This window comes from Melozone crissalis, unplaced genomic scaffold, assembly GCF_028551555.1.
Source record: "Melozone crissalis strain CALT ecotype California unplaced genomic scaffold, PUWL_Pcris_2 ptg000012l_1, whole genome shotgun sequence".
In the NCBI taxonomy this organism is placed as follows: Eukaryota; Metazoa; Chordata; class Aves; order Passeriformes; family Passerellidae; genus Melozone; species Melozone crissalis.
Genome location: NW_026535790.1, coordinates 5,338,069 through 5,365,199, shown reverse-complemented (window position 1 = coordinate 5,365,199; position 27,131 = coordinate 5,338,069). Strand labels below are relative to the sequence as shown.

At 45.2% G+C, this 27,131-nt stretch overlaps 1 protein-coding gene across 3 annotated transcripts in view; it reads right to left on the bottom strand.

Moving 5' to 3' along the window:
• The window catches only part of ABAT (4-aminobutyrate aminotransferase), a 48,269-nt gene that overhangs the window by 18,664 nt on the left and 2,474 nt on the right, over nucleotides 1-27,131 (bottom strand). Inside the window, exons 1-3 of one of the 3 annotated variants that reach the window (XM_054270628.1) lie at nucleotides 22,262-22,324; nucleotides 8,709-8,837; nucleotides 411-508 (exon numbers count right to left, since the gene is read on the bottom strand). In XM_054270628.1, coding sequence (XP_054126603.1) covers nucleotides 411-508; nucleotides 8,709-8,778 — 168 coding nt within the window. In that variant the 5' untranslated portion in view covers nucleotides 8,779-8,837; nucleotides 22,262-22,324. Of the gene's footprint in view, nucleotides 1-410; nucleotides 509-8,708; nucleotides 8,838-16,195; nucleotides 16,797-22,261; nucleotides 22,325-27,131 lie in introns of those variants that run through there. The other 2 variants (XM_054270625.1, XM_054270627.1) reach the window with 2 other exon arrangements.

Below are 27,131 nucleotides of genomic sequence, written 5' to 3'. Positions count from 1 at the left end.
AAATGCTGACTCTGACAGAGTAAAACAACATCCAGTAAATTTAAACTCTTGCTTCATTTCAAGACCAAAGCATTATTTCACATAAGGAAAAGCTTCTATTTCAGCAGGACCACAAGTGACCAAGCCTGATCAGATGTTTTATTAAAATGATGCTCTTTTGCTTTGAGTTATTCTATGGGAATTATTATTATTATATGGGAACTTGGCAGTTGAGATTCAGATCTGCCTCTCAGAAAGGGGCACTTTATTAATGAGCTTTTCATTCTCAACCTCCTGATAAACGTGGGCATAGACTTATGGAATTATATTTTTTCATATCAGATTTAAGGTTTGAAATGAATCTGTTTTCTAGCAAGTCAGACACAGCTAAAGATAAAAAAAAACCAAGCTACTCTACTTTGGAAACTTACTCTAGATCGTGGTCCAGGAACTTCTGTCTTCATCAGAGGTCCATCATAGTCAAAATCCACATCAATTTTAGCTGCAGCTTGACTGATATACCTGTGTCCTGTAAGAAATAATGAAAATCTGAGTACAGACCATATTTTCTGTGCTCTCCTTTTAGAAGATACATCCATACCTTGCCTGACTGGAAACACTTGACAGATGAGACTAATTACATTGAGCTGTCTGAAGTGAACTATGTATCTCATTTTTGACCCGTCTTAAAATAAAACCAATACCAGTGAGGTGGCTTAAAACAACAACAAACCAAAAAATCCCAAGGGAAATCACAAGGCAACCCTAGAGAAACAGAGGCAAAGCACAGGAGGATTGAGAGCACATCTTTTCCCATCTCTTTTGTTTAGTCGGTTCATTATGTCCTGTGCAAGCTTTTGCCATAAATTCCCCACTCCTACACAGAGATGGTCAACTAGCAGTAATAACCAAAAAGCCTGATGGAGTCCACTAGAAAAATCTAGTATGATGTTTTTCAATAGTCCAAAGAACACTCTTTGGGAAAGATTTGTCTCAGAAAGGTAAATGGCCTTGTCTCACATAAACCAGCATCCCGCAGTGCAGCTCTGAAATCTGAGGCCCAGTCAGCACCAGTTTTCCTTCTGATCTTGCTGGTTTTTATCCACATGTGTAGGGAAGCGTAATAAAATTGACACCTTAATGAAAACACAAGGCAAAACTATCCTGTGCTTTACCAATAATAGGCTCTGCTTCCCTTTCTGAAATAATTGTTTTAAAACACAGAGTTTAGGCAAACTTCATATGAGAGTCAGTTCTGGTAAGCATGTATTCCAAATATGTACATATTCCATTAAGGGGATTATGGGACAATATGGGGATTGTACATTTGCAAAAAAAGGAAGTACAGGCTCCAAAGCTCTACCAAGGTGACCAGCAGAGACTATGAGCTTGCTCTGGTTACATATTGAACTAAAGCAACATTCTTGGCAATTACATTTTTGTCATGGATCATCTGCAAGCCTCTATCCAGCATGGTATCAACAACAAACTGATCTTAATACTCTTAACTTGGGAGAATCACACTCAGACCTGAAAGAAGAGAGCATAACTTTTATAATATCTGTGGTAGGCATTTTTTAGCTGGTGCAATCTGGATGGCCCAAAATGAAGATCCTCAGCTCTCCTTGTCAGCAGCTGCAGCTCAGATCCAGGCTCAGCATGGCAAGTCAGGCAACACCAGCTCTTGCCCAGGGCACTTGGAGCAGCAGGGTCTGGAGGTACCACTCACCACATCCTGCTGTGCCAGGGCCATGCTGCCAGGTGCTAAACCAATAAACTGCAGCCCAGGTTGGCAGAGGGGCAAGGTGGGAGATGCCTGGGCAGCCAGGCCAGCAGTCAAACACATGGAAATCCCTGGGGTGCAGCACTGCCACCACAAACCCTGGCAGCACCACTGCCATCCATACCCACCTCTCACTGCCAGAGCTCTGTTCCAGCAATGTGCTGAAAATGTTTTGTGTTTGGAAGTAACAGTTGTTAAATAAACCAAATATTTATCAAGGAAAACAGAAGGTATCCTGTGATACTGCTCAGCAGTGCTCTGAGCACAGCCATTCAGCTGAAATTTCCAACAGTGACTTGAGACATTTGCCTCAGCTTGTGTCAGCCCAAGCTGGGATGTCTCAAGCAAGCCTGATTTCAAGAAACTATTTGGAAAATCACCGCCCTTTGAAAGCATCTTGGAGTACTTAAAGTCACTGCTCATCTTGGGAAAACTCAGTCTGCAAAGATGATTATTCTCCCCAGCTTTAATTCAGATGCATCAGTGCCTCTCTGCAAAGCTATTAATAGGTTTTGTTACAGCAACACCATTTTTGTGTCATTCTGTTTAACACTGATGTAAATTGAAGACTGCATGGCAACTGCTCCACTGAGGGGGAAGAAGTACTGCATATAAAAGATCAAAGGTGACTCCACTGGCACAGCCAGGAGATGCTGGGGGCACACCCAGGCTGTGCCAGCCACAGCACTGACACACAAGGAGCTCTCCAGGCTCAGGGCACCTGAACAGCACAGACACAACCTCTCTTACTGCCCTATGGTCCAAGACTTGTGCAGCCCAATGCTCCCTTGGTGCCCAGGGACGTGTCCAAAGCCTTGTGGTGACAAAGGCAAAGAAGCCCAGCAGTTTGGAGTAGCTGAGAACTACTTCAGCAGTTTTCAGAGCACAGGGTATGGCCCCAGCCCTGCTCCCTCTCACTGCCCATTTCCTCATTTCCAGCCTCACCACTGCCCTTGCTCTGCAGGCCAAACAGGAGCTCAGGCCACTGTCCAAAGGCACAGAGGAGGTCAGAGCCCTGCCTGGGCACTCATGGCTTTCTGGCTCCCCTCTCTCCACACCCCCTGCAAGGCTTTGTTCTGCATGCCCTGGAGAACAGCAGAACACAGTTCTGCTCCCCAGTGCCTGTGGCCCTGCTCACAGCACAGCTCTGGGACGTGGCTGCTCTCCTGTAAAGGCTTTTCCAGGCACTTGGACAGGGTGATGGATGGCTGCATCAATACCTGCTTTGTTTAGCCTGGAGGAGGATTTCAGGCCACGCTCTGTCTCCCTTGCTTCCCCCCAGCCCCAGCATCAGCACCACAGTCTCCTGATGGTGCAAGAAAATGCAAATAAATCAGGTCACTCACTGTAGTGCTTAATCCCCTGGGAAACTGCAGCAGGCTCTGCTCAGCTGGCATTTCTATCTTGAAGGTATTCAATGAGCTTTGCAACTCAGCCCGAATTTTTACTGTTTGACTTTTTAATATCAACTTACCCTGCAACAAAAACCCTGAACGTACAAGACACAATGTAATTCAGGCTACTCCAACTTGATATTTAGGAGTTTTAGACATTTGCAGGCCAGGACTGGGTTTTTGCCTCCCAAAAAGACATGCAGAGATGGGACAGGTAAAAACTGAGGTTGTCACTATGACCATGCAAGGTATTTTCAAGAACTGAGAATCCCTGGTGGGATTCTCATCCTTCAGTGAACTAACAGCATTAACTTTGTAATAAAAGGTAATCCCTTGATTTTCTGTTGACATCTGAACAAACTGCCTTAGAAAAAGGGGATTTTGTGTTATATTATCTTAAGAACGGGAGCAAATGACATAACCTCAGCTCTCATGTTCCAAGTGGGTAGAGCTAATGGGCTCTGACCAAGCGTCCTTCTCTAAAGAAGCATTACCAAAGCTCTTAAATTACATTTAGCTGACATGACCAAAACCAGCACCCCTTTTATCCCTGGTAAACAAAGCAGTCTCTTTTTTATCATGGCAAAAGTAAAAACACAAGCATAGGTTAATGAACCTCACTCAGAGAGCACACAGGCTGAACAATTTGCACAGAATTTTCTACCCATCCCACTTAAAGAAGGTGGGCATAATAAGTTAAATTCTATTTTTCTTGCAGACTTCTCCAAGTTCTCATCAGACATCATCTTTCTGAACACTTGAATAACACCAGCAAATTATCACATCCTTCCTTTTGATCCAACAGGATGTTATCACTTGCTAGCAGGCAGCAAAGCTCATTTCCCAACTCTGCTTCCCCACGCTGCCCCCCTTGCTCTCCAGGGGTCCCAGTCAGCAATTTTAACAAAGTGCCACATTGCTATAGCAACATAATTAATATAAGTGCACCCTGCTAATTTGGGGATGCTGGGAGTCACAAAGCACCACTGCCGGCAGGTCTGTGCTGAGAGCTGATCTCTGATAACAGAGCTGCAATCAAGGCAGGGATAGAAAGAGCTTGAGCCTCTCATGTGTTTGACCAAAAATAACACTCCCATTAACACAGCTCCTGAGTGTACAACTGGGTATTAGCTGGGAGAAACTCCAGTGGAGGCACTGAAAGGACATGGGTGTAATGAAGAGAAGGAGCAATTGCAAGGAAAAGGAAAAGAAGAGGAATGACAGCCCATGCTGGCATAAGCAGAGGTCTCAGACAGAAGTGTCTGGCTGTGAAGGGCTGCAAGGGGAAGCTCTGCAGTGCCCAGGGAGCACGTGCCCTGTGCCACACCACTACAGACAGGCAACGCCCTCAGACTTCCCCTCCACAGTGTCCATCAAAGCACCTTCCAGACAGGATTTTTAGAGCATGGAGGCCCTGACAGCCAAAAGTAGGAGGACTGTGATTTCCTCTGAGTCCTCTTTATGTGTTACAAGTAGAATCTGTTACTAACAGATCTCGAAAGGGAATGGCAAAAGGCCAGGCTAGCTAGAGATGTTTGGGAAATGAACATCACTATTGCATAACATTGTGAAAAGTGAGATTGCTATTTACAGAGTGCTCATGCTGCAAGATCAGAAGCTCTTCCACATGAGATTGTCTGTGTTTCAGCACTCCCACATGCACACTTTGGATTCTCCAAAGATGAAGAAAAAACTAATACCACACAGGCCATAAAGAAGTGGAAACTCCTGGAAGAAGGAACAAAAGAAGTTCCCTTTCTCCATCCCATCACAATCCCAAACCAGCTGCTCAGGAGAGTTACAGGTCCATCCAACCACTGCTCTTGTAGTTCTTGTGATCTGAACCAGTTGTAACATCCTCTCTCTTCCAACAATTCATCAGCTACAGAGCTCACCAGGGCACCTCTGAAGATGAACAGCCAGGCACAAGGAACAGCCAGGTGGGCAAACAGCCAGCACTGCTACAGCCTCCCTTTGTGGCACAGAAAACTGGATAGGAATGTCACATTCACTCAAGGAACTGGGAACAGCAGTCCCAGCCTGGACTCTGCCTTGCACCAGAGCCTGCTTACAACAACAGGTTTTATGTGATTGTTTTTCTGTAGCTCAGCTTTTTGTGCAAGTGTTTGATCAGACAGAAAAGTAAATGTCCCTCAGTCCAGCAGGAGAGGTTGCACCCCAGTTTCCAGGGCTCCAGTGGAAGCTGACCTCAGGCTGACCTCTGCAATCCCAAGAAGGGGATTGTTCTCTGCTTCTGCCACACATCCCTCACACAAATCCAGCCTGTTCTCTCTGATTTCCTTAGGGACGCTCTTAATGTACAAACCAAGTAAAAAAAGTAAAATGTCTTAGCAAGGATCAATACTGGAGACAAAAGTGTGACTGAGATTAAATCATTCTCATGGCTTTCCAGTCTCTCTGTGGTAACTGTGATGGGAACAAGTCAATAACTAGTATGAACATCTCTCAGACTTTACTGCAGTGCACCCAGGTGCTAAATATTATTATCCTCTCCAGAGAGACAGGAAACAGGCTGAGTTAGGTGAGGTACAGCCTCAACAAGTGCTAGAGCACTGCACTGGAAGGGCACAGACTCTGGAGGAGAAAAATTGGACCTACAAGGAGAGACTCAAACAGAATTCAGCAGAGAGAAAAGTGTGAGGTCTTGGGGGAGACAGTAGTCATCAAACATGTAAAAGGCTGCTGCAAAGAAAAAATAAACATTCCAGCCTCCAGGTCCTCTGAGGGCAGGACAAACAGCAAGGATTTGATTTTTTCCTGTTGTGAAACTTAGGCTAAATATTAGAAAAAAAATTTTAAAGGTAAGGTCAGTCCAGCAATAAGCAAATTGCCTGGGGAGGCTGCAGAAGCTGCAGAACAGATCAGCATCCTAGAAGGGCATGGGCAGGCACTAATGCAAACTGATGCTACCTTCAGGCAGCAGCCTGACCTTCTGCCACGCTTTCAGTGCAGGATTCAAAGGCAAATTCAAGCCCTTTGGGTAATCAGCAGGAAAGTGAACCACATCTCTAGAGCGCCAGCCTGTCCTCATAGCTATGGTAGTGCCCTACCAGCAACAACCAACTGCCCCCAAAGCAGGGAGCCAGAGCAGCCTTGCTGCTGCAGTGCCCAGCTGGCAAAACCAGAGCTGGCACAAAGGGAATAACCACTGACATGCACACTCCCAGCTGTGATCAGCCTGCAGCACACCAGCAACAGAACGCAGTTCAGGCAAGATGTAACACCAAGATGCACCCTCATTTCTCCATCAGCTGCCTCTGCTGGCCCTGCCTGGCTGATTCCCACAGAGAGCACAATGCAGAGGCTTTGTAAAAGGAGGATTAGGTTAGTTACTCACTCTATTGTCATTCTGCCACCCTTCACATTCTAGTGAATCTTATCTTTGAGGGCAAACTATCAGGCAGATCAAACAGAAGGAAAACAAAAGCATACCTGATTAAGGGCTTATTGTCAAGAAGGGCATGATACTTACAGGCTTCACATTTTTGGGTAAGATTGAAGTTGGGTATTGCTTATCATTTATTACATATTATCATGTGCTTTGCTTAGCTTTTGCATTTTGATAAATGATTTCCATTCTCCATTCCTAGTTTGCTTGCTAGGGTTTAACATTGTGTGAGTGAGGAGAACAGTGTGCACCGGTTAAGTAACAAAGATTTTCCAACTAGAGTAATAGTCAAGGGTGAAAAAAATCTCTTTGTGTAAATAAATTTATTGTAGATTTGCTTAATGCACACATACAACTGAAAAATGACAGCCTACAGACACAAAGACCTACCAAGAGGCAATCTATTCCCTCCTCTCCACCTCCACCCCCCTTGGCAACACTGTCATTTCATTATCCACAAAAAAAAAAAAAAAATGTACCAGCCCAAATGGCACTGCAGGATTTCTGTGGGAGTAATGTACAGTCTCTTTTTTAGCCTGTAATGCTCTGAACTGGAGTTCTCAAAAATTCCTTGGAGGAGAGCACTCTGGAGCAGAGAGCTCGTGGATGTCACCCTGAGCATTTCCCTAAAAGCCCCAGAGCCTCCTGCCTGTTCTGTGGGGCTGCAGGGGCACAGCTCCTCCTGTCAGGGGCTCTCCTCGTGCTCCACCATTCCTGATCTCTGCTCACTCACACCCAAAGGCCACAGGGCCCTTACACAGCCTGCAGCCAGGGCTCTCTATTATTTGCTTCAGTATTTTAGCAGCCTTGGAAGTTTCCTGGAAGCAAGGATGGATTAATGGAGCCCAGAGCTGCTTTCCTTTCTTATGGGGATCTACACTCCCTCCCTGATGGTGAGAGAGGAAGAGGAGTTTGGGCACCTGCCCTCCACTGGCCACCTGCACCTCTGTGCTTGGGAAGCAGCAGGAATTGTACAGACACTGGGAGGGACAGGGAGCATTAAGTGATGCTGAGATTAGCTCAAGGACTGCCAGCTAACCAGGCCTACTTGCTGCAAGCACTTTCCACTGCCCACCATAGACCCAATGCTCTCTGCTCCTGCCCAGGGTGGATAATCAGTGAGTCACTCCCAGGAACACACACACACATCCTGCACTGAAGCACTGACCTAATATCTTCTAACAGTTATAAGACCTGACTTGGTGTTCTTCAGTCAAAGGTCAGCTGCTCCCTGAAGTGTATTATTTAAAAGGAAATCAATGATGTTGAAGTTTCTGAGCAAATGGAAGGGTGTGCTTGGTTTATCCTGGCAGTGGCAGAAGGAGCACAGTGGCACTGCAGGAGGGTGGAAGGACAGGAGAAACACTGAGATTTACTCAGTCACAAAAAACCCCATTCAGCCACACTGTACTCAGTGTAACAGTACATGGAATGGATGTTCATAAGACTCCACACGGCTTTGTCCAACACAGCCAACAGGAATTTAGTTTTTTTTAATCTATTTCAGAGGTTTCAGGTTTAATATACACATACACATGCTAAATTTCAAGCCAAGGCTAAGCCAAAACTTGCCATTCACTTAGAAGAAAGTAGTTTGAGCTGTGTGGCAGGTTCTTATTTCACACTAGAGCTCACTTGAGGCAGAAACACACAACTCCAGTGAGGGTCCCATCTTTATGCCAGTCACACAAAACCTCTTCACAAGGGAAGAAGGGCAAGGTTGTGCTCCACAGCACAAAGAGAAAACCCAGCTCATTTTCATGGATGATTGTCTCATCTCTGCACCATGAAGTGCCAAAGAGGAAAAGCAGAGTTCCAAGGGCTGAAGAGTTTTACTTCAGTTAGCATATTTACAGGGCAAATTATTAACTTCATACATTGATACAAAAAAATCAGATATACTTTGGACTACAATTATGGTCCACTTCAGACTACAGACTGCAGACTACAACTGCATCATTATCTAAGACACAGAACATCATATTCCTCAAGGTCTGAAAGACTCAACACCACAGGACAAACCCCAGAAATGTTCAAATTGGAATTCTGTCCACTGGAGTAAAGTTAACACCAAGTACAAAGCAGGAAAATGCAAGGAAACACTTACCAAGTACAAAGCAGGACAATGCAAGGAAACACTTACCAAATACCAGCAGTCTGGAGTTTTGCTGCAGGCAACAGGTAAGCTGTCGACTAAGCAACATTGACGCCATTTTATCTTTTCTTTACTGAAAAAGACTCAATCTTGAGAGATTTCTTTCTGGTTGATGTTCTGGGAAAATAAAAAAAAGAAGAAAATCAAACACTTAATCATGTCCCTGTAGATGCAGCCACTATTACTGTGCTGTTCAACTCCTTTCATTAATTCCCCCTTTCATTAATTCCCATCCAAAGGCACCAAAAGCAGGGTTTGATGGATTAATGCTGATGTTCAGAGCAGTCTCAGGATTGAGCCCCACATCTGATTCTTGGCTTGGTCTTGCTAAGGTAAATGACTTCTAGGCTAAAGCTGTATGTCCCAGCAGGGCCAGGGGGTGAAGGTCAGTACCTATTTGCCCTTGCTCTTCCTCTCTACTTTCTCTGTATATACAGCCTGTGTTGAACTTTAAAAAAAAAGTTTCCAGTCAAGCCAAAGCTGTTGTTTTTTATTTGATCTAAGTTTATGAGAAAAACTTCATCAAATACAAAAGAGAGGAGGACAAGCACTAGGAAATAAAAGAAAATAAATCCCCTGAAAAAACAGCCTTTTAGCCATTAATTACAACTCTGTGAAGAGAGAATGTGAGAGTTGAGATTGTCCAGCCTGAAGGCTCAGGTTGCATCCCATCAATGAGTAATAAATACTTGATGGGAAAGAAGGAGCCAGGGCTTCTCAGAGGTGTCCAGTGATGGGATAAGAGGCAATGGGCACAAACTAAAATACTCTGAGCTCCACCTAAGCACAGGAAAACTCCCAGCAGGTTTCCCAGAGAGGGTATGGAATCACCATGCCTGGGGATATCCACAACCCAAATGGTCCAGAGCAGATTGCTTTAGGTGTCACTGCTTGGGCAGAGGCTGGACCAGACCCCTCAGCCATTCCGTGGTTCTACCCCAGCTGGTTACATAAAAATGACCTTGAAAGTCAAGCAGCATGACAGATAACATGCCTCCCTTTCACTATGGATCACTTGTGCAGAAAGCCAGGCTGGAAGTCAGGAATAGGTAAAACAGGTCATTGAATTATTATCCAGGACACAGGTTAAATTCAAACTTCACACTTATCAGCGTGGCCCCTTGCTCAGTGTAGGGCACTGGAGCCCTTTGCCTGGCATTTGCACCTTGCTGGATGCAGACCATGGAGCAGCAGTGGACCGAGGCTTGCAGTCCAAGTGACAAAATGTCACTATTTTCCATAAACCTGGAAAAAATTCTATTTAACAAATACACTCAGAGTAGAGCTGGTCTTCCAGCAGAAAGAGAACACAGCTCACAGCTTCCATCAGTCCTATGCCATCAATAAAACATGCCAGCAGATGTTCATGACCAGATGCAGGGAAGTAGTGAGCTATTGCTACCATGACAGTAAGTATCTCATACACAGAATTAAAATATCAGAAATTTAATTTCTGTATTGTCTTTATGTGAAACACTATTTGTTCTCCTTCACATGTGGGCTTTTTCAAAATATATAAAAGAAAATAAAAAATTTCTTGCCTACAGAGATTTATAAATTCACAGACCTATTAAGAGTCAGGAACAAAACCAATTCCCTGTGCCTCCCCAGACAATTGACACAGCACTCGGTTTCACTTAGTTCAAATTAAAATTCAAGGTAGTTTGCAATGTGCCAAGATGAACAAACACTTGCACAACACTTGTGCACACACTGGAAAAGCAAGATTGCCTTCCTAAGGCTTTGGGTCACAATTGCAGAGGGAACTACTTAATTTTGTTTTCAGTAAAGAGAAACTTCACTTATAAGACAAGATTAGTTTAATTAATTCATAATGCTTTCTCTCTCAGCTTCTTGCTTTACTTGTGCTAACTTTTGCATAATCAATGTGTGAAGAAATATCCCAACACCATGGATTTCTTATCTCATGACCACCCTCTAACAAAAACCAAATGACAAGAAGATGCCCAGCACCTCCATGGATGTCCTCTGCTCAGAGCTGTTTATCTGCTTTATACTACTCCAATCTCCAATTCCCTCCATAAGTTCCTCTACAAAGTGTTACTTTTTTAGTCTTTAGGAAGCTGTTAAAAGGTGAGCACAGGAACTCACAAAAGGACAGTGCAAACATACTTAACAACCCAGCAAGGTTCACTCCTTGTTCTCATACCCTTCAGTGATGTCCCATGGGGGTTTTGCTGCCAGCTGCCCAACTTTCCTTCTGCACAAGGATGAGATGCCTCTTCACTTACAAACCAAACACACCTTCCATAGCTCTACCAGGTTTCCCTTCTTCCTTCCCTAGATGAACCACACCTATGTCTGCTTCCAGAAACGCTATTTATTTCTAATTATATTTACTGTTTATCTCAAGTCCTTTAATAACTAAACTACAGTATTCATTAGAGGCTGAAAAATATAACTGGGAATGATATTGGCGTTGTAAAAAAAAAAATACTGCATGAGGCTTAAAAATAAAGTAGCTTAGCCCTAATTTTCCTTGACGGTTCTTACATAAAAAGTTTTATCATTTTCTAGTCCAGAGTCAGAATAAATCACATAACACCACATGTGACTATAACTAAACCCAGCGCCTTTTCCATCTCCATTATGCACACAGGCTCTCACAGCTGATGTGACTGGGATCTCAGCCTAAGTGCACATTATTTGGTTATCACAATAACTAACTGAATTCTGCCTCCATAACCCATCTCCTGATCGATTCCCAGTGGCCCAGGCTGATCCAGCACTGCAAGCAGCAGCAGCAGGGTTTGCAATCCAGCAGAATCAGCTCCTGCACGTGTCCCAGCCGCAGCGATGGCACGCTCCACCACCCTGCTGCTCCACAGCCACTGCAGCCACACAAATCCCCAAATCCAGCCAAAACACTGCCAGCAATTCCAGATATCTGACAGGAGAGGGGATGGGAAGGACCATCAGAATACAAAGATGTGACACCCTTCCAGAAAAAGATTCCTAAGTCTTCCTTAAACATTTTTCCTCCACTGGCAGCTGTCTGAGCTGGAGCAGGCCATCAGTGCAGATGACTCCACAGAACTGCTATTCTGAAGTGAATCTCAGTACCTTAATTTTCCAAATACATTTGCATAATTTTGTCTGTAATTCTGCATTATATAAATTGTGTTTGCCACTGCATGTGTTTAAGTCACAGCCACATTCTTCTAGTAAGAAAAATTATTTTAATTTTCAAAGAGAAAGCTCAGTCCGATTTATCACACACATGAAACATAAGGATATGTGGATTTTTTAATGCATGCTATGAAATTAGATGTATTTCTTTAAACAGCAGCTGCTAAATTTCTGTACCAAGAGATTATTTCTGACAGATAAAACTAGTTACTAGAGAGAACAGCAGTCATTCCGCAGCAGCAGCCTGCCGGGAACACAGAAAGAAGTATTGTTTCCATGAGTGAACGACCTTGTGTTTCCTGGGGGGGGGGGGGGGAAACCTTGGAAAAAGTTTTAGAAAGAGGGGGCTTGATCCTGATACAAGAGAGAAAATGGGAGTCTGTGCAGCAATCTCACTGCCTAGCTGAGAAGCTAATGCAGCATGACATGGAGTGCCAGGCTGCAGCTCACAGAACCTGTCCTGGCAAACATGCTCCGGGGAGGGGCACAGGTAAAGGCAGAACTGAGACCCAGCAGGGTGGGAGGAGAAGTCAGCTCTGCACATTTGCATCTCTTTCTTGCAACTCTGCCAAAGACACAGAAATCTGTTTGAAATTCATGGGGGCGCATTCATCTGTCCCTCAGCTGCTCCAAACCCATTTAACCAGGAACAATTAAGTGGTTTAGAAACAGCAGCACAAGCTGCATTGGGCAATTACTTCACAAGGCTTCCAAAAACTGGATCTGGGAGCAGGGAGGATTCCAAATGAAAATTCATTCCTTTTTTTACTGTTTTCCTTTGCTTGACTCTTCTAGGCTGCACAGCAAGGGTACAGTCATGCTAAGTGCTAATTGTGACATTTCAAGCATCTCTAACTATTCTCTTAGTCCCGTTTGCTTGGATCCACCTGGGTGTGAACCCAGCAGTAGGCTCACTCACTGTGAGCTGCACAGGGGCTGCTGGGGGGTGCAGAGGCTGCAGAGCCCTCTCAGAGCTCAGGGCAGCACCAGCACTGTGCCCCAGTGCCAGCCCTCCCTTCCCACAGCCAGCCTGCCCTGGCACCCCCAGGTGAGCTGGCACAGACAGGCTGCAAGGAGGGAGCCCCTCCAAGGCTCTTTATGTCACAGCTCAGCAGGCTTTGACACTGCTCTTTCTGCCTTTTAACAGCAGAGGAACTGCAAATTGAGGAACCAAGTCAGCAATGACTAAAAAGGACAATGTTGAAAAGTCAGGCAGGACCCAGGTCCATCCTGGACTGGTTAAAGGAGTGCAAATCCCCTGGTTTGTAGTGCTCATGAACAAGCATCTTTACTGACACAGGTGATTTAGCTCAGGTATTTTACTTCTGTGAACAGCTCAAGGAGATCTGAGTCTGGAACAGCCCCACAATCATTCAAAGAAATATAAGTAGGGGCAAGAAGAGAGTGAAGGCTGCCATCTGTTAAACATAATCACGTCCTTCCTTAGTCTGCATTTGAGGAAGAATCAGGTAATGCAATGTCATCTTGCACAAAAAGATCTGAAGAACACAGCACTTGCTGTTTGAAAATGGCACAGCCCCACCCTGCTTTGGGGAGTCCTCATGCAGCAGATCAAAGCAGCAAACAACTGAAGGAGCTCACCAGTTAGTGACAGAGCACAGGATGATGTCAGAAATCCTGATTTGCTGCTGTAGCCACTTAAATGTAGTAAACAATGTAAATAAAGAGGCCTGGCAGCATGCTGGTGTATTTAACTGCAGTTCACTTGCTCCCAGGAGCAGAGTTAAGAGTTCGGTATAGATTATGCATTCATCAAAGCCTGAGTGCACACAATGAAATACAACAGGTCCTTTTACTTCTGCTGGGGTTTTATCCCAAAGTATAGCACTGAAACAAATTTGGATTAGCTTACAGAGCATTTGCAGGAGAAGTTTGTAAGAGTAACACTATGAATTTAGAAATTCAGTCAGAGCTAGGCCAAAGTTATCTTAAAGGGAATAGAATAGAATTGAAATATCCTGTTAAGAGGAGTTGCAAGAAAATTTACATCTGGTATTCATAAAAGGCTGGCATTAGATTTTTTCATTAAATATCTATACAAACCCAGCACAAAACAGAACTGGAACCCTCATTTTTGAGAGGAACAGTACAGAGGCAGCATCCTCATGAGAGGGCACAGCAAAGAAAAAGGAGCTGCTCATCCCCCATCTTGGTCAACCAAAGGCCACAGCCTTGTACTCCAAAAGCGAAGGTGGTTACAAGCACCCCACAACATGGAGCTCACACAGCAGGGTCAGGAAAGAGAAGGACACCCTGAAAGAGGTGTGCTGGGTCTGCAGGACCCAGCCAGAAAGAGCCCTGAGCACTTGGAAGCTCAACACTTACATGGCCCAATTTCATGGGCAGCAGCCAAAAAAGAGCCAAGTGTGGCTGTCCCCAAGGCCTGGAGAGCCTGTCCCTGCAGAGCTCACCCAGGCAATTCCCACCAGGAGCACCAGTAACAGACCTGCACATGGAAACATGTATCCACCACACGGATTTTGCCAAAAACCACTTCACAAGCTGACAGGCTGTTTATGCCTCTAATAATCTTAATGGCTTTGTGTAGAACAGGATGCAATTGAAAACTCCATGATCGTACTTAAGTTGTCAAGGACACAGTTGTCATAGTTACAAGTAAAGCTCAAGTGTTGGTTATTCAGGGTTGCCTATTTATTTATTGACACCAACAGCGTTGGACAGTCCCACGAGGCCTCAGAAGAACAGAGATGGAGAGACTGGTTTTGTTCTTCATGTCTTGACAAAACAGCTAATATTGCACACAAAAGCATAATAAACTGGGGGTTTTGCACAGCTCTTCTCTCCCTCCACATGCAGCTGGCATTCAAGCCAGTCTGCTGTGAGCACTGCAGCAAAAGCACAAACCAACTGCACTGCACAACATGAAAACCTCTCACCTACAGCTTGGAATTACTGTCCAGTATCCATCAGGACACAGCAATCCCTACCTGCCTCATGGCACCTGCACTCAGGACAGGGCTGAACCAGCAGCGAAGCCAGAACAGCTTCAGCCCTTCCACCAAGTTTTAAAACTCATTTGGAGTCTGAAGTCTCACAACACTCATGTGTCCAATTTCTCCTCCTCAGGTGCCCTCTAAGCAGGGCTTGGTGGCTGGATATGAATATATGATTTTCTTTTTTCTTAAAATAAAAATCTTTCTGCCCTTGTCTCTGTTTACCCTCTCTCTAAAAAATAATGGGCCAAGGAAACTCTCCTGGTCCCTAAACCAATGAACAAGAACAGGCAGGAATGTTGTGATTATGGCACACTAGGATCCAGGTGACCCACTAAACTTCTGAGCAGCTCATTTTTGATCCAAGAACTGTTGGCACAGCTAAGGTGGGATGAGACATGCCTATACCTTCCCTGTGAAAACACATTGTCTCAGGAAAACAAAATAGTGAATTGAAAAAGCATCTGCTAGAAATGGGGCGAGTTCCAGATGCAAAGCCAACAGTACCTACACAAATGGTATAATGGTACATAAATGCTGATAAAAAACAAGTACAAGAAAACTTACATTAGCTAAAAAAATTCTAATTTCTTTTAGGAATTTCTTTGTAGTTCTCCCTGAAAAAACCCGCACATTGATATTTCAGTGAACTTTACCAGTGAGGTACATATAAAAACATCTCTTCAAGCCTATATTAAACATCCCTTTAAGCATATTTTAAATCCATTATTTTAAATGCAGATGACAACAACATATCCAAACCATGCCTGTTCATTTCCACACATTTCCCAGACCAAAACAGCCCAGCTCACAACGGATTAAACAAATTATGGCACAGCCTTGTTTATCAGTTTAGTTGCTCCACAAGCATTTTGTAGTTTTGAAAAAATTAAAGTATTGCAAAATACCCTCAAGTGGTATTTCCAAAGAAATTCAGTTATATTCCTTGCAAGATTTCACTCCTAGCATCTTACTGCTGCCTCCTCAGAGATCAGGAAAATAGATAAACAGCACCAAATAAAAGCACAATTTATTTTCCTGTGCCATAAGGCATAAAACAGCTCACTTGGAGCCAGCCTGCACCAAACCAAGGGAAACATCTCAAGCTGGGGCGAGAGCTGTGGCTTCTCAAGGTGACCCCCATTCCAGCTGAGGACACGAACAGCAGAGCCACGCAGGAGATTCCTTGTACAAAGGGTCCAGAAAGCAAAGCAGGAGCAGCTTTCCCTGCACAACACACACACCCCCCTGCCCAGACCCAATCCCCACGCTCCCCCTGGGCACAGAGGGTGCAGCAGGGCACACTCTGTGCCCACCCCACGCCCGCGGGCACACGGCAGAGGCACTTACGGGGCTCGGATCCAAACTCCAGCTCTCCAAGCTGCCCACAGCCAGCTCCTGGCTTGGAAGTGCTGCTCCTGCTTCACTGCCTGCCTGCCTTCAGTGCAGGCTGCTGCTGGTTGTGCTGGTGAGGAATGCCATCGCTGCCAGCCCCTTGCAGCGCAGCAGGGACAGGCATCACCCGGAGGAAGCCCCGTGCTGCAGCCCTGCAGCTCAGCTGGGGGGATGCCCCACTTAATGAAGGTTAATGGCACCAGCTCCTGGCAGCTACAGCCTGTGCTCAGCCACAGCCAGCAGAGGGGAACACACGGCTCGTCTCAAACCTGAGAGGGTCTGGCTCTGGATTGTGGGTGCCCGAGTCCATCCAAAAGCCTCCCCGGCAGCTTTATGAAAACAAATTCCGAGAGGCAGAGCCAGACTGGGTAAAGGTTTGAAATGGCTCCTTAGTTTCCAACAACTGTGGAAGTTGAAGAACAGGTTTTGTCCCCAAATCTCTTATTTTGACTCTGGTTTGCAGATCTCCCGAGGGTGACACCCAGGCACAGGAGTGTCACACAATAACCTTGGTTTGGCTCATTCCCTCCAGGCGGTGCGCAGGCAGCACAGCAGGCAGCACATCCAGCAGCACCTCCCGCTGCACGCTGCTCCTGACGGGAATGGGGGGACGTGGATACCCACAGAACAGCAGCAGCCTCCCTTCAGGCACAGGGATGCAGGGAAAAGCAGCACAGGGTGCCATGGCCGAGGCTGGGCTACCATGGCCAGGTTGCCATGGTGCTGGGGGGCAAGAGGGAAGATGTGCCAGAACGCAGAGAGGCTGAGCCGCTTCAGATTTAAATCCCTGTGACAGCGTTTCGGCCGAGCCACTGCACGGTTGCTGTGGCAACAGACAAGTGAAAAATCACAGAGGAAATCTGTAATTATTACAAGCGAGGTGGTGACTTACCCACTTCAGTAATCAGAGCAGAGGAGGGGAAGCTCGTGCCCCCCAACAGGCAGGGCTGCAGTGCAGCAGGGAGCCAGGCACGAGACCCCAGCTGCGGCTCCTGCCTTCGGCTCTGTAGCCATCCCACACCCAGCTGTGGGATGCAAGCCTTGGGCAGGATGCTTCCTCAGCTCAGGGTCCTGACTGAGGTGCTGCACCCAGTCTGCAAGGGGGGAGATGAGGGAGCAGCCAGAGCGAGCCTCAGACTTGTGCTGCTGGTTCAGCACGAGCAGAGCTGGGTGCAAGGCAGGGCCTGAGGCAGCAGAGCAAGGACAGATATCAGCAGCAAGGGACAAAGATGGAAGATGCAATGCTTACAGGAGGCAGATAAGGTCCTGGAAACTGCATGACTCCAGTTTGTGCTGCTCCTGCAGCATCACCTTCCCTGCCCCCTTCTCTCAGAGCAGCCACAGCAGCAGCATTGGCTTAGCTGGGGTGGGTGGTGTGATGGTCACTGTGCTAACACAGGGGCAGTGATGGTCACTGTGCTAACACAGGGGCAGAGAGGGACAAAGGCAGTGATGGTCACTGTGCTAACACAGGGGCAGTGAGGGACAGTCAGTGATGGTCACTGTGCTAACACAGGGGCAGAGAGGGACAAAGGCAGTGATGGTCACTGTGCTAACACAGGGGCAGTGATGGTCACTGTGCTAACACAGGGGCAGTGAGGGACAGTCAGTGATGGTCACTGTGCTAACACAGGGGCAGGGAGGGACAGTCAGTGATGGTCACTGTGCTAACACAGGGGCAGGGAGGGACAGTCAGTGATGGTCACTGTGCTAACACAGGGGCAGAGAGGGACAAAGGCAGTGATGGTCACTGTGCTAACACAGGGGCAGTGAGGGACAAAGCCGTGCAGGCAGAGCAGACACACTCTGCAGTGTCTCTATTGTAACACATTACCTGACCCAGGCCATTTACAGACCAACACCAGCATCCACACAACCCATTTTCACCCATGGGGGAGTACAAGATTTAAAGTCACCATGTTGCTTTCCAGAGCTTCTTTACACAAAATGGACAATTGATTAGCACTCAGACAAACTGCCAATCAAAATGCCACTAACACCAACAAGGAAGAGAATCCAACGTGGTTAATCCTGTTCTGGTTCCCTTCTCCTTTGCTGGAGAGTGTAGTCTGGGATCTCATGTGAGGACTCTGAGCAGCTGCCAAGAAAGGAGCCCTGACTGCAGTTATTTGTAAGACAGATCCCAAAACAAGCAGTTGATTTGCTCCAAAGCAAAAACTGAACCTCACTCCTCACCTTCTTCATAATTTAAAACCTGTTATTAATTACACACACAGACTGTAAACAACACATTTAAACTGGCCTGTACTGGTTACCAGTCATTAGAATAAACTGGTGGCTCTAAACTGAACCTGTTAGCCAGATAATCTACCACAGAAAGTGCCACAATCCTACTCAGACAGATGGTTAATGCAGGTACACATCACAGAGCAGAGGGGCAAGGACTGAGAAAAGCTATGGGTGCTTAGACTCACCATGTATAAAACACTGAATTCAAGAGCAATTCATTGTGTGAGTGATTTATTACTAGTAATAATCAGGATTACAGCTCCTAAGGGAGACTGAGGTTCTTGTGCCTCTGCTGAGTGTTGCCTTGGATGATGTGAGGCTGAACTCATTAACCAAAATGATGCTGGATGAAAAGTACTTGGTACCCTAGACAGATTCTGCTACATTTTGTTAAGAAAAACAAAGCATTTCAAACAACGCAGCTACAGTACTTGAGGAGAATTCAGCGCTCAAAAACAGCAGCTCCAGGGTAGAGACAAGATGTCAAAATCCTAAATGTCACACACATCTGCAAGAGATGGGGACAAAACATATCAGTATCACAATGCAGACAGCAAAGCATGCAGGATACTCAGCACCAAGTCTAATCCTCCTTCAAAAAACAGAGGTGCACAAGGCTCAACAGCAGGGTCTCAGGACCCCAAACCTGCATGGAGAGGGAAAGCAATGCCTCTCCTAAGGGCTTGTTGTGTTTGGAGAAGGAATGTAGCACAAACAGGAGCGTCAGATCAACTTTTAGGTACTGTGAGCAGTAATCACTAGGTTCACCTTAAAATATATTAAAAAGTATTTCAGTACAATTGGAAGGAAACAAAGTAAGACTATATAAATGGTGGCCCCAAGTTAATTACAAAAATCTGAGCTAACCATTTGCAGTAGGATAAGGATCGTATTTGGCCGAAGAGGATTACCATGAAGGGCAAATCAAAATGAAAAGGACAACTGGGATTGCTTAGCTTTGTGGGAAAGCCAGCACACTGCAGCTTTCCAGCCTGTGGCTGGCCAGAAGGCTGCTTCCTACCCGAGCACATCCAGAAACTTTACATTCCGTGCACAGAGGCAGCTTTTCTTTTGTGAAAGAAGTTAAAAGGCTCTGAACAGAGTGGAATTCAGCACAATCAATACCACTAACTGCAGGGATTTCATCTGGTGGGCAGATGTTGAGCTTGAGAGAGTCAGAGGCTGCATGTGTGCAGGGCACAGCTGACCTGCCCCTGCACTCCTCACTAATCAGTAACTGCTGTAATACCACTGACCCAGGCACAGGGGGATCACCCCTCTGTTCTTCAGGCATCAGCTGCTTTCATTCCCATTAAACCTGACAACTTCACATTCAGAAGGAAAGGAATATAGGAATTAAGCACAATTACTATGAAAATTCTGCTATTAAGAAGTCTTGTTATTTCCTGTTTATTCAGGCAATAGGTAAAAAGGAATAGCAGTTGGGGAGTTTTCAAAACAGTTCAGGAAACACAGATAAGTACAGAGTGTTAAAAAGACTCTGTTACAAAATCCCCTAGTATGTTTAGAACATTATTTTTGGACTCCAGATGGAGAAAGAAACTAGTGCCAATCTGATTCAGCAAGATACATGTTTCTCTAGTGGTCCCTTTTACTTCTCTGGGCCCATTCACAAAACTAGAGTTGGGAATGAGCCAAAGAACTCTGCTGAATTAAAGGCAAGGTAGAAAAACTGGGAACTGGAAGAGTCTCTGGTGATCAAAACCTGAAAGTTACCCACTAGGGAAAAATCCACAAGGCTGCTGCATGAACTGTGCTTATTCACTCCTTATATATTGCCTGTTTAACCAAACTAATGAATCTGCTGCATTATCACACAGGTACTAAATACCTGGATAGGAATTTGAGGAGATAAATTGGAGCTTACTAAGTGTGCTAATGGCTCAACTCACTGGTGAAGGCTCTCATGGTAACACTGGCACCCACAAGAAACTGGGCTCTGCTCTTCAGCCTGGCACATCCAAGTGGACATTCTATGCACCACATTCAGGTAGTTAAAAAGTTGATCAGTTTTGGGAAAGCTTCCATAAAGATTTGGACAAATCTTTATAGAAATTCTAATACAGCTCAAGCAAGTCCAGTTTACTTGCTGGGGTAAGAGAAGAGGGACCCAGAATCAAGCAACTAATGAAGGACGCCTTGTATTACTGTGGTGTTAAGAGAGGCTGCATGTACAGTGGGAAAATCCAGGATAACAAATCAGGATGAGTACAATCGGTATGGAATAGCTAGTACTTAGGTTGAACAGCTTGTTTATTTATTTAACAAAAACTTTTTTGTGGGAGATGTTTGTCTTCCTAAGGGTAGCTTAAAAAATAAGGGCATCATTAGCACAATGGGACAGGGAGGGTCCCTTCAGAGTGTTGCCCTCACTGGTACTTAACCTCTCTCAAGAGGGCACTGTCACAGAAGGTCAGGAAAAGAACAACAGCAAATTTCCCTTCTCCTTCATAAAATCCGGGTTTCACCAAATGGATGCAACTGCAGGATTTATCAGTAATCAGGTAATTCTTCACAGAAGACCCATCACATGCTTGGTTAGTGTCAGTATCATCTCAAGCTGCCCCTTCTCCCCCTCTGCTGTTAACCAGTGACAATAAATCAGCGATATCCAGAGGCTGCAGTTTCACAAGAGATGAGAGGAATGTGGCTGCAAGCCTGCTAATCTTGCTCCACCAGGCCGAGCAGAGGATCAGTTATGCAAGGCTGCATGTGGATTTTGACCAGATATAACAAACAGTTCCTTTCTCTTCTCTTTCCCATTTGGAACAGCAAAAGAAGCTGTGAGCCATTTCCTAACATTTATCACATCACTCTGGAAACTCATTTTCTCTGCATATTTTTTGGGAAAAAAAGATACTTTATGCAAGTGTTGCATCCCAAAATGATGCAACCGGCCTTGGGTTTGCAGAGTAGTAGCACCTTCTGAGCTTCTTTTCTGAAGAACCTCACTTTGAGCTAGCTTTCCTACTCCCATCATTCGGTCTCCCGTCCACACCAGGGAGATTCCTAATTTGAGGAAGAAAAATCACCAAACCCTTCCGGTGTCCAGTGGAGTCACAAGTTCAGCTCAGAGCAAGCCAGCGAAAGGAAACAACCAGGCAGTGTGAAGAACAAGAAGTCCACCCTGAGGAGCCACCACAGCTGACTCCCTGTTGAAGCATCACCTACCCATGGCACCCATGGCCACAGTCTGTCCTAAAATTCATTTTGATTGAACCAAATCTTACTACACCAAAATCTACAGAGAAGCAAAACAACAAAATCTAAACTGATACACAATCAGGTAATGGTCCAATTTTTATGAATAAATGAACAGCAGGAACCCTACAGCCTGCATCAGAAGCAAGAGGTGTTTTCCAATCATCTTCTTGGCCAAAGGAAAAAATAATTACTAGTGAGAAATTAAGCAAGCAGTCTCCTGTTACTGCTAAAAGGAAACAGCACTTGAATTTCATTATTATAAGAAAAGCACAAGATTTATCAGTGATAGTTACTGCAATGCACAGATTGCTGCAATCAGTAAAGGCCCTATAACATGAATCCAGCCCCTTGCACTGCTTGTCATTGTCTCCACTTGCCTCTGCTCCCTCCCCTTGTAACACAAACCAGCTCTCTCTGTGCTTTGCTTCAGCTGCTGCTCACAACAGCCAAGGCAGAAGCATCTTATCTCATTCCAGCAGCCCCTTCCAACACCCAGTGCCCAAACCACAGAACAAGCAAAGACCTGCTCCCCTGTAGATCCATTACCTGGTAAAACCACCCTGCAAACAAGGGATGTGGAGTTCATCCGAGCCCAGCTCATCCTCTGCTTTCCTACCTCCACCAGCACACTCTGATTGTGTAATCCTATTTCTCTCTCCAGGAAGCTGCATTGCAGCAATAACTGTGGAGCAAAAACAGGGCTTGCTTTATACTGGAGCTGAGAGGGGAGAACATGATAGGGAATGGCAGCTCAGTCCATGCAGGTAAATCCCATCCCTCACACCCATAGCATGGTCCATACAGGTAAATCCCATCCCTCACACCCACAGCATGGTCCATACAGGTAAATCCCATCCCTCACACCTGGAGCTGAGCTCATACAGGTAAATCCCATCCCTCACACCCACAGCTCAGTCCATATAAAGGTAAATCCCATCCCTCACACCTGCCACAGCAGTCTCAGTGTGCTCAGTTTTGCCTGATGAGATGCAGCTGTTAAGGATGCAGAAGTCATGGCTTTCAGCCTGGCCACAGCCCCCTGTGGCAGGATTACCCTCTGGCCTGTTGCCATAAAGATCTTATGCCTGAAATCTTTCCAGAGCAGTTTGGTTTGGTTTCTAACAGCTTTTTTTACCTGTCATGTTCTCTAATTCCCACTGAGGCAATCATTTATATAATCAGATATATACAGTGAGAGCTGTTAATAATGCTTCAGTACAAACTTACTACTTCCATCTTGCTCCCAGTGTCCTAATTTTTTTTGCGAACATCACAACATCAATATGAAGCAAGAACCTTGCAAAAAAAAGTGTAATTCCTGAGAGATGTGGAAAGAGATTAAACAGAGAAGAACAAGATGGCTGGCTCCCATTATTTGAGAAGGAACCTGACAGACAAACTGAGAGGAAACATAATACAAACAGAAAATATCACTGCTATCAGGTTACACCAAGTTTATTTAAAATACTTAATTTTCATTGTATTTATGTTACTTATGCCCACTTCTGTAGTAGTGCCAGACCAATTAAAACATGTGAGCTGATTTCAGTTGTGTTTGTTGTCAAGAGAAGCTGCCAAAAACCTCCGCATTTCATCCTTCACTAAAAGAGGAATCCAAAATTGGCATGCTGTGGTGATGTTCAAAGTCTTTAATCAAAATTGAGCTTGATGAGTTACAAATACAAATGAGGGATATTATTCTTTCCTTTCCCTGCTAACTAATTTTCATTTCCTGTTTTCCTCAGTGGCTTCTGAAGCCTGTATTCCTGCACGACCTCATTCAGAAAGGGAAAGGCCTGGAAGGGCAGGAGATGGAAAAAAGTCTGTAGGGTTGTTCATTTGCTGGGAGGAAAGAGGAAGAGGAAGGGGTGATTTATATTGAGAGTACAGTCAACAAAGCCACCATGAAATCAGCCAGCACTGGGTTAGAAATTCCTATGAGGAACTTGCTGCCCTGTGCAAGGCTTACTGATGGAATCTGGATGCTTTAAAATTGAGCCAAACATCAGAAATAGGACACCACAAAAACATCATCACTAATTTATGTGTCTTCTCTCCGTTCTGTTCTGTGAGAAATCAGTGATGAAACCAAGGTTACAAGGCGAGGGGGGGGGGGGGGGGGGGAAAGCCCTGAATAAAACAAATAACCCAACAAACAACTAGAAAGAAAACCTCGTACTGGCAACCCACACCCTTAGGTAACATTTTTCCATGATTCCTGTAACCATTCCACCCACAGGCAGGCTGTGTATCCAGGCTGAGCTGTCCACTGTACCACATTCAGGGCAACACCTCTCCCACTGCTCCCCTCAGCTCACCCCATCCCCTGCCAGCTTCCCTCTCCACACAGAGCTCCTTGCCCCAGCAGGACCGGGGATGTTCTGCCATGCCTCCTGCAGAGATATAATGGTCCTCTAGGCAGAAGCATCTGTTTTTAGAGCTGACAGGTAGGGCTAAAAGCGCTTAAAACAGGTCTGAGACACCATAAACACAAGGGCTGGAAGAGCAGTGGAAATGGAGAAAGCACTGACACTGTGGGCAGGCTGGAAGGAGAGGAAATGTGGTGTTCCTGACATGCAGATGGCAGAAGAGATGGAAGGAAATGCATGAGAGAAGCTCTGATCCCAATTCCAGGCTCACCCATGGCCCCAGACACGGCCCGGCCCATACAGCCAGCACAGTGACACGGTCTGTGGGGAACAGAGAGCACACTGACACAGGAACCTGATCCCAAAGCTCCCCACTGACCCAGCAAAGGCACCCCGAGGGAGCCAGCACAGAATACAAATGCACCAGAAGCCAAAGGAGGCATGTACAGCTTCTCCCACAACAGCAGCCCCTCCTGAGGCAAAGGAACAGATTCTGCCTGGGAGGACATCCCAGGGATGCACTCCCACAACAGTCTGGGTTCCACTGGCTGCCCACACCCTGGAAAAGGCACATTGGCACAACCCAGGCAGGCCAGGGTTAAATTGGATCACTGTATTCTAGCAGGTGCCAGGTCAGGATTGCCCAATCTCCCTGTTATCCAGACAATTTCCAAGGTACTTGAACTCGCCAGGTTTCAAACTTCAGGTATTTTGAGGCCATTGCTAAAAAATTCTTAATTAAAACAAAATTATATATAGGCAGAACAGCTGCAAAGCAATGTATTTTTGTTTGTAAAATTAAAAGTGAACTTTGTTTGGAGAGAGCAAGAGAAATTCCTGTTGGAATAAGGAATCATTTTAAGAGTTTGAGATAAGGGAAAGCTGGAGATAGGCTTACAAGTTTTTTTCTACTCCCAGAATTACAGCTACACAGCTAAACCAGTAAGTTTGGCACTTCATTCTGTCACCTGCAGTGTATTTGAGACATGCTGACTCTTTGCAGAACATCCCCCAGGAACACCAGCAGAACTAGATGTCAGTGTTTAAACTGCCAGGTTTCCCAAGAGTCACAAGAAGGTAAACACTCCCTGCCAATGCCAATTGCATTTCAGGAAAATTACAAATTGTAAATGGGAAACTCACCAAGTCTGAAGCTTTATTGCTTTCCAAGTGCCTTGCACCTTGCCACAGAAATTCTACAGCACACTGCCTTTCAGCCAGAGCCCCAAGCAGGAGTTTGATACAACACAAGCACTTAATACACAAATACTTTATCTCCTGCATAAAAACTGGGAGAGGTTCACTGAAATAATGGCAGAAGACATTACAAAGAGGAATTAAGTGTGAAAAACAAAGTCCACATTTCTTCAAGCTGACAGCATTCACTTACTAAAGGCAGTACTTTTGGCTGAGTGACTATGGTGCTTTCTCACATCAAACAGGACAGCACAGCTTTTATTTTATAAAAGTTGAGTGCATCACTAGGGCAGACCTGTGTGCTGGACACTGCAGGTGCCCAACCCTCACCCTTCACAAAGGCACTTCATGAGATCAGCTCCTTGCTGCTGCCCTAAAATCATTCCAGCCCTTGCTGGACATGCATTCATTTCCACAACAGAATTTATGGCTGTAGAAGGTGTCACACACAAAATTCAAAATACTCCAAATGCACAAACTAGGAAAAGGCAACTAAACTTCATGCTGCAAAAAGTGGGATTTCTTTCCAACAAGAAAAATCATACCCTCCAAAAAAATTCTCCCTGCTGCAAGTAGATGTACCTCTACTGGGCAGCAAGAGAGACAAGCTGCTTCTTCCACACAGCCAAGAGCTGCAACACTTAAGCAAGGTTCCTACCTCATTCTTCTGCTGAATTTCTAGTACTGGCTAAATGTGGAAAATGAAGAGTCAAATAATTTGTGAAAGAAAAGACAAACAATCTCATACGAGGATACACTAGAGAATCTTACTCCCACAGATCAGAAAGCCACAGAAATAGTTTACAACAATATTCTCTATTTTAGACACTTTGCTTGCTTTGGAAAACCCCCAGAATACTGTTATTTTTGCACAAACACCATATGGCTATGAAAACATCACTTTCTCTGTTTTCCTGGGCCATAGCTGTCATTTCAGGCAACAGGACCATGATCACAACATTCAGAAAACTAAGAGGGGACAGAGGTGGTTTTCAAGCCCCAAAACAGTGGCTAGAAGAATTATCTACTTTTAGTTGGTAGCAGCTCTGACCCCTAAGGCAACTTCTATCCATAAAGAAAAATTTGAAAGCAGATCCATCTCTAAGAAGAATAGGGTGTTTTCAGCCTCTGGAAAGATAAATCTGTTACATAACTTTTAAAGCATATCCACCCTTCCACAGGCAATGGGGCCCACAGTGGCAATTATCTGTGTAGTGGATTTTTGGTCTTTAAGCTTCACTGCTCCTGATGTGCCATTTTTGCATTACTTACCTGTACTTTCACAGCTCCCTACACACCAGCACCAGCTGCTTTCCTTCTCATGGAACCCAGCCCTTTCGTGTTCCTTATTCTTTCAAATGGGATAAGACACCTCACTGTTTGATTCAGACTTATCACTATGCCTGAAAAACTCTTAAGAGCTTAAAAAGAACTGCAAAAGGAGAACAGGCACTACTGGAAAAGCCTGCTTGAACAAAAGTGGTGCACACAGATGGCCAAGGTGCAACATACAAGGAGGAACAAAAATGTATTTGAAAACAATAATGAGAAAGGTCTTAGGTGAAATCTGAGAATTACTCAAAATCTATTCTCCTCCCTGCTCCTTCTGACAAAGGCAAAGCCAAAAGCAAAGGAGATTCATCCAAGTTCAGAGTTCCCATTAGATTTAAAGTTTTTGGTATACAGCCAATCCAGCAAGATGTAAAGATGCAACCCGGTTGTATCTTTACAACAGATACAGCAGTGAGTGCCACCCTGTTCATACAGCACCTACACACACTGCCACTCAACAGTCTTCTCTCCTGAGACACTTCCACAAGCTGCTTTCATTTGGGTAAGAACGGAATTTA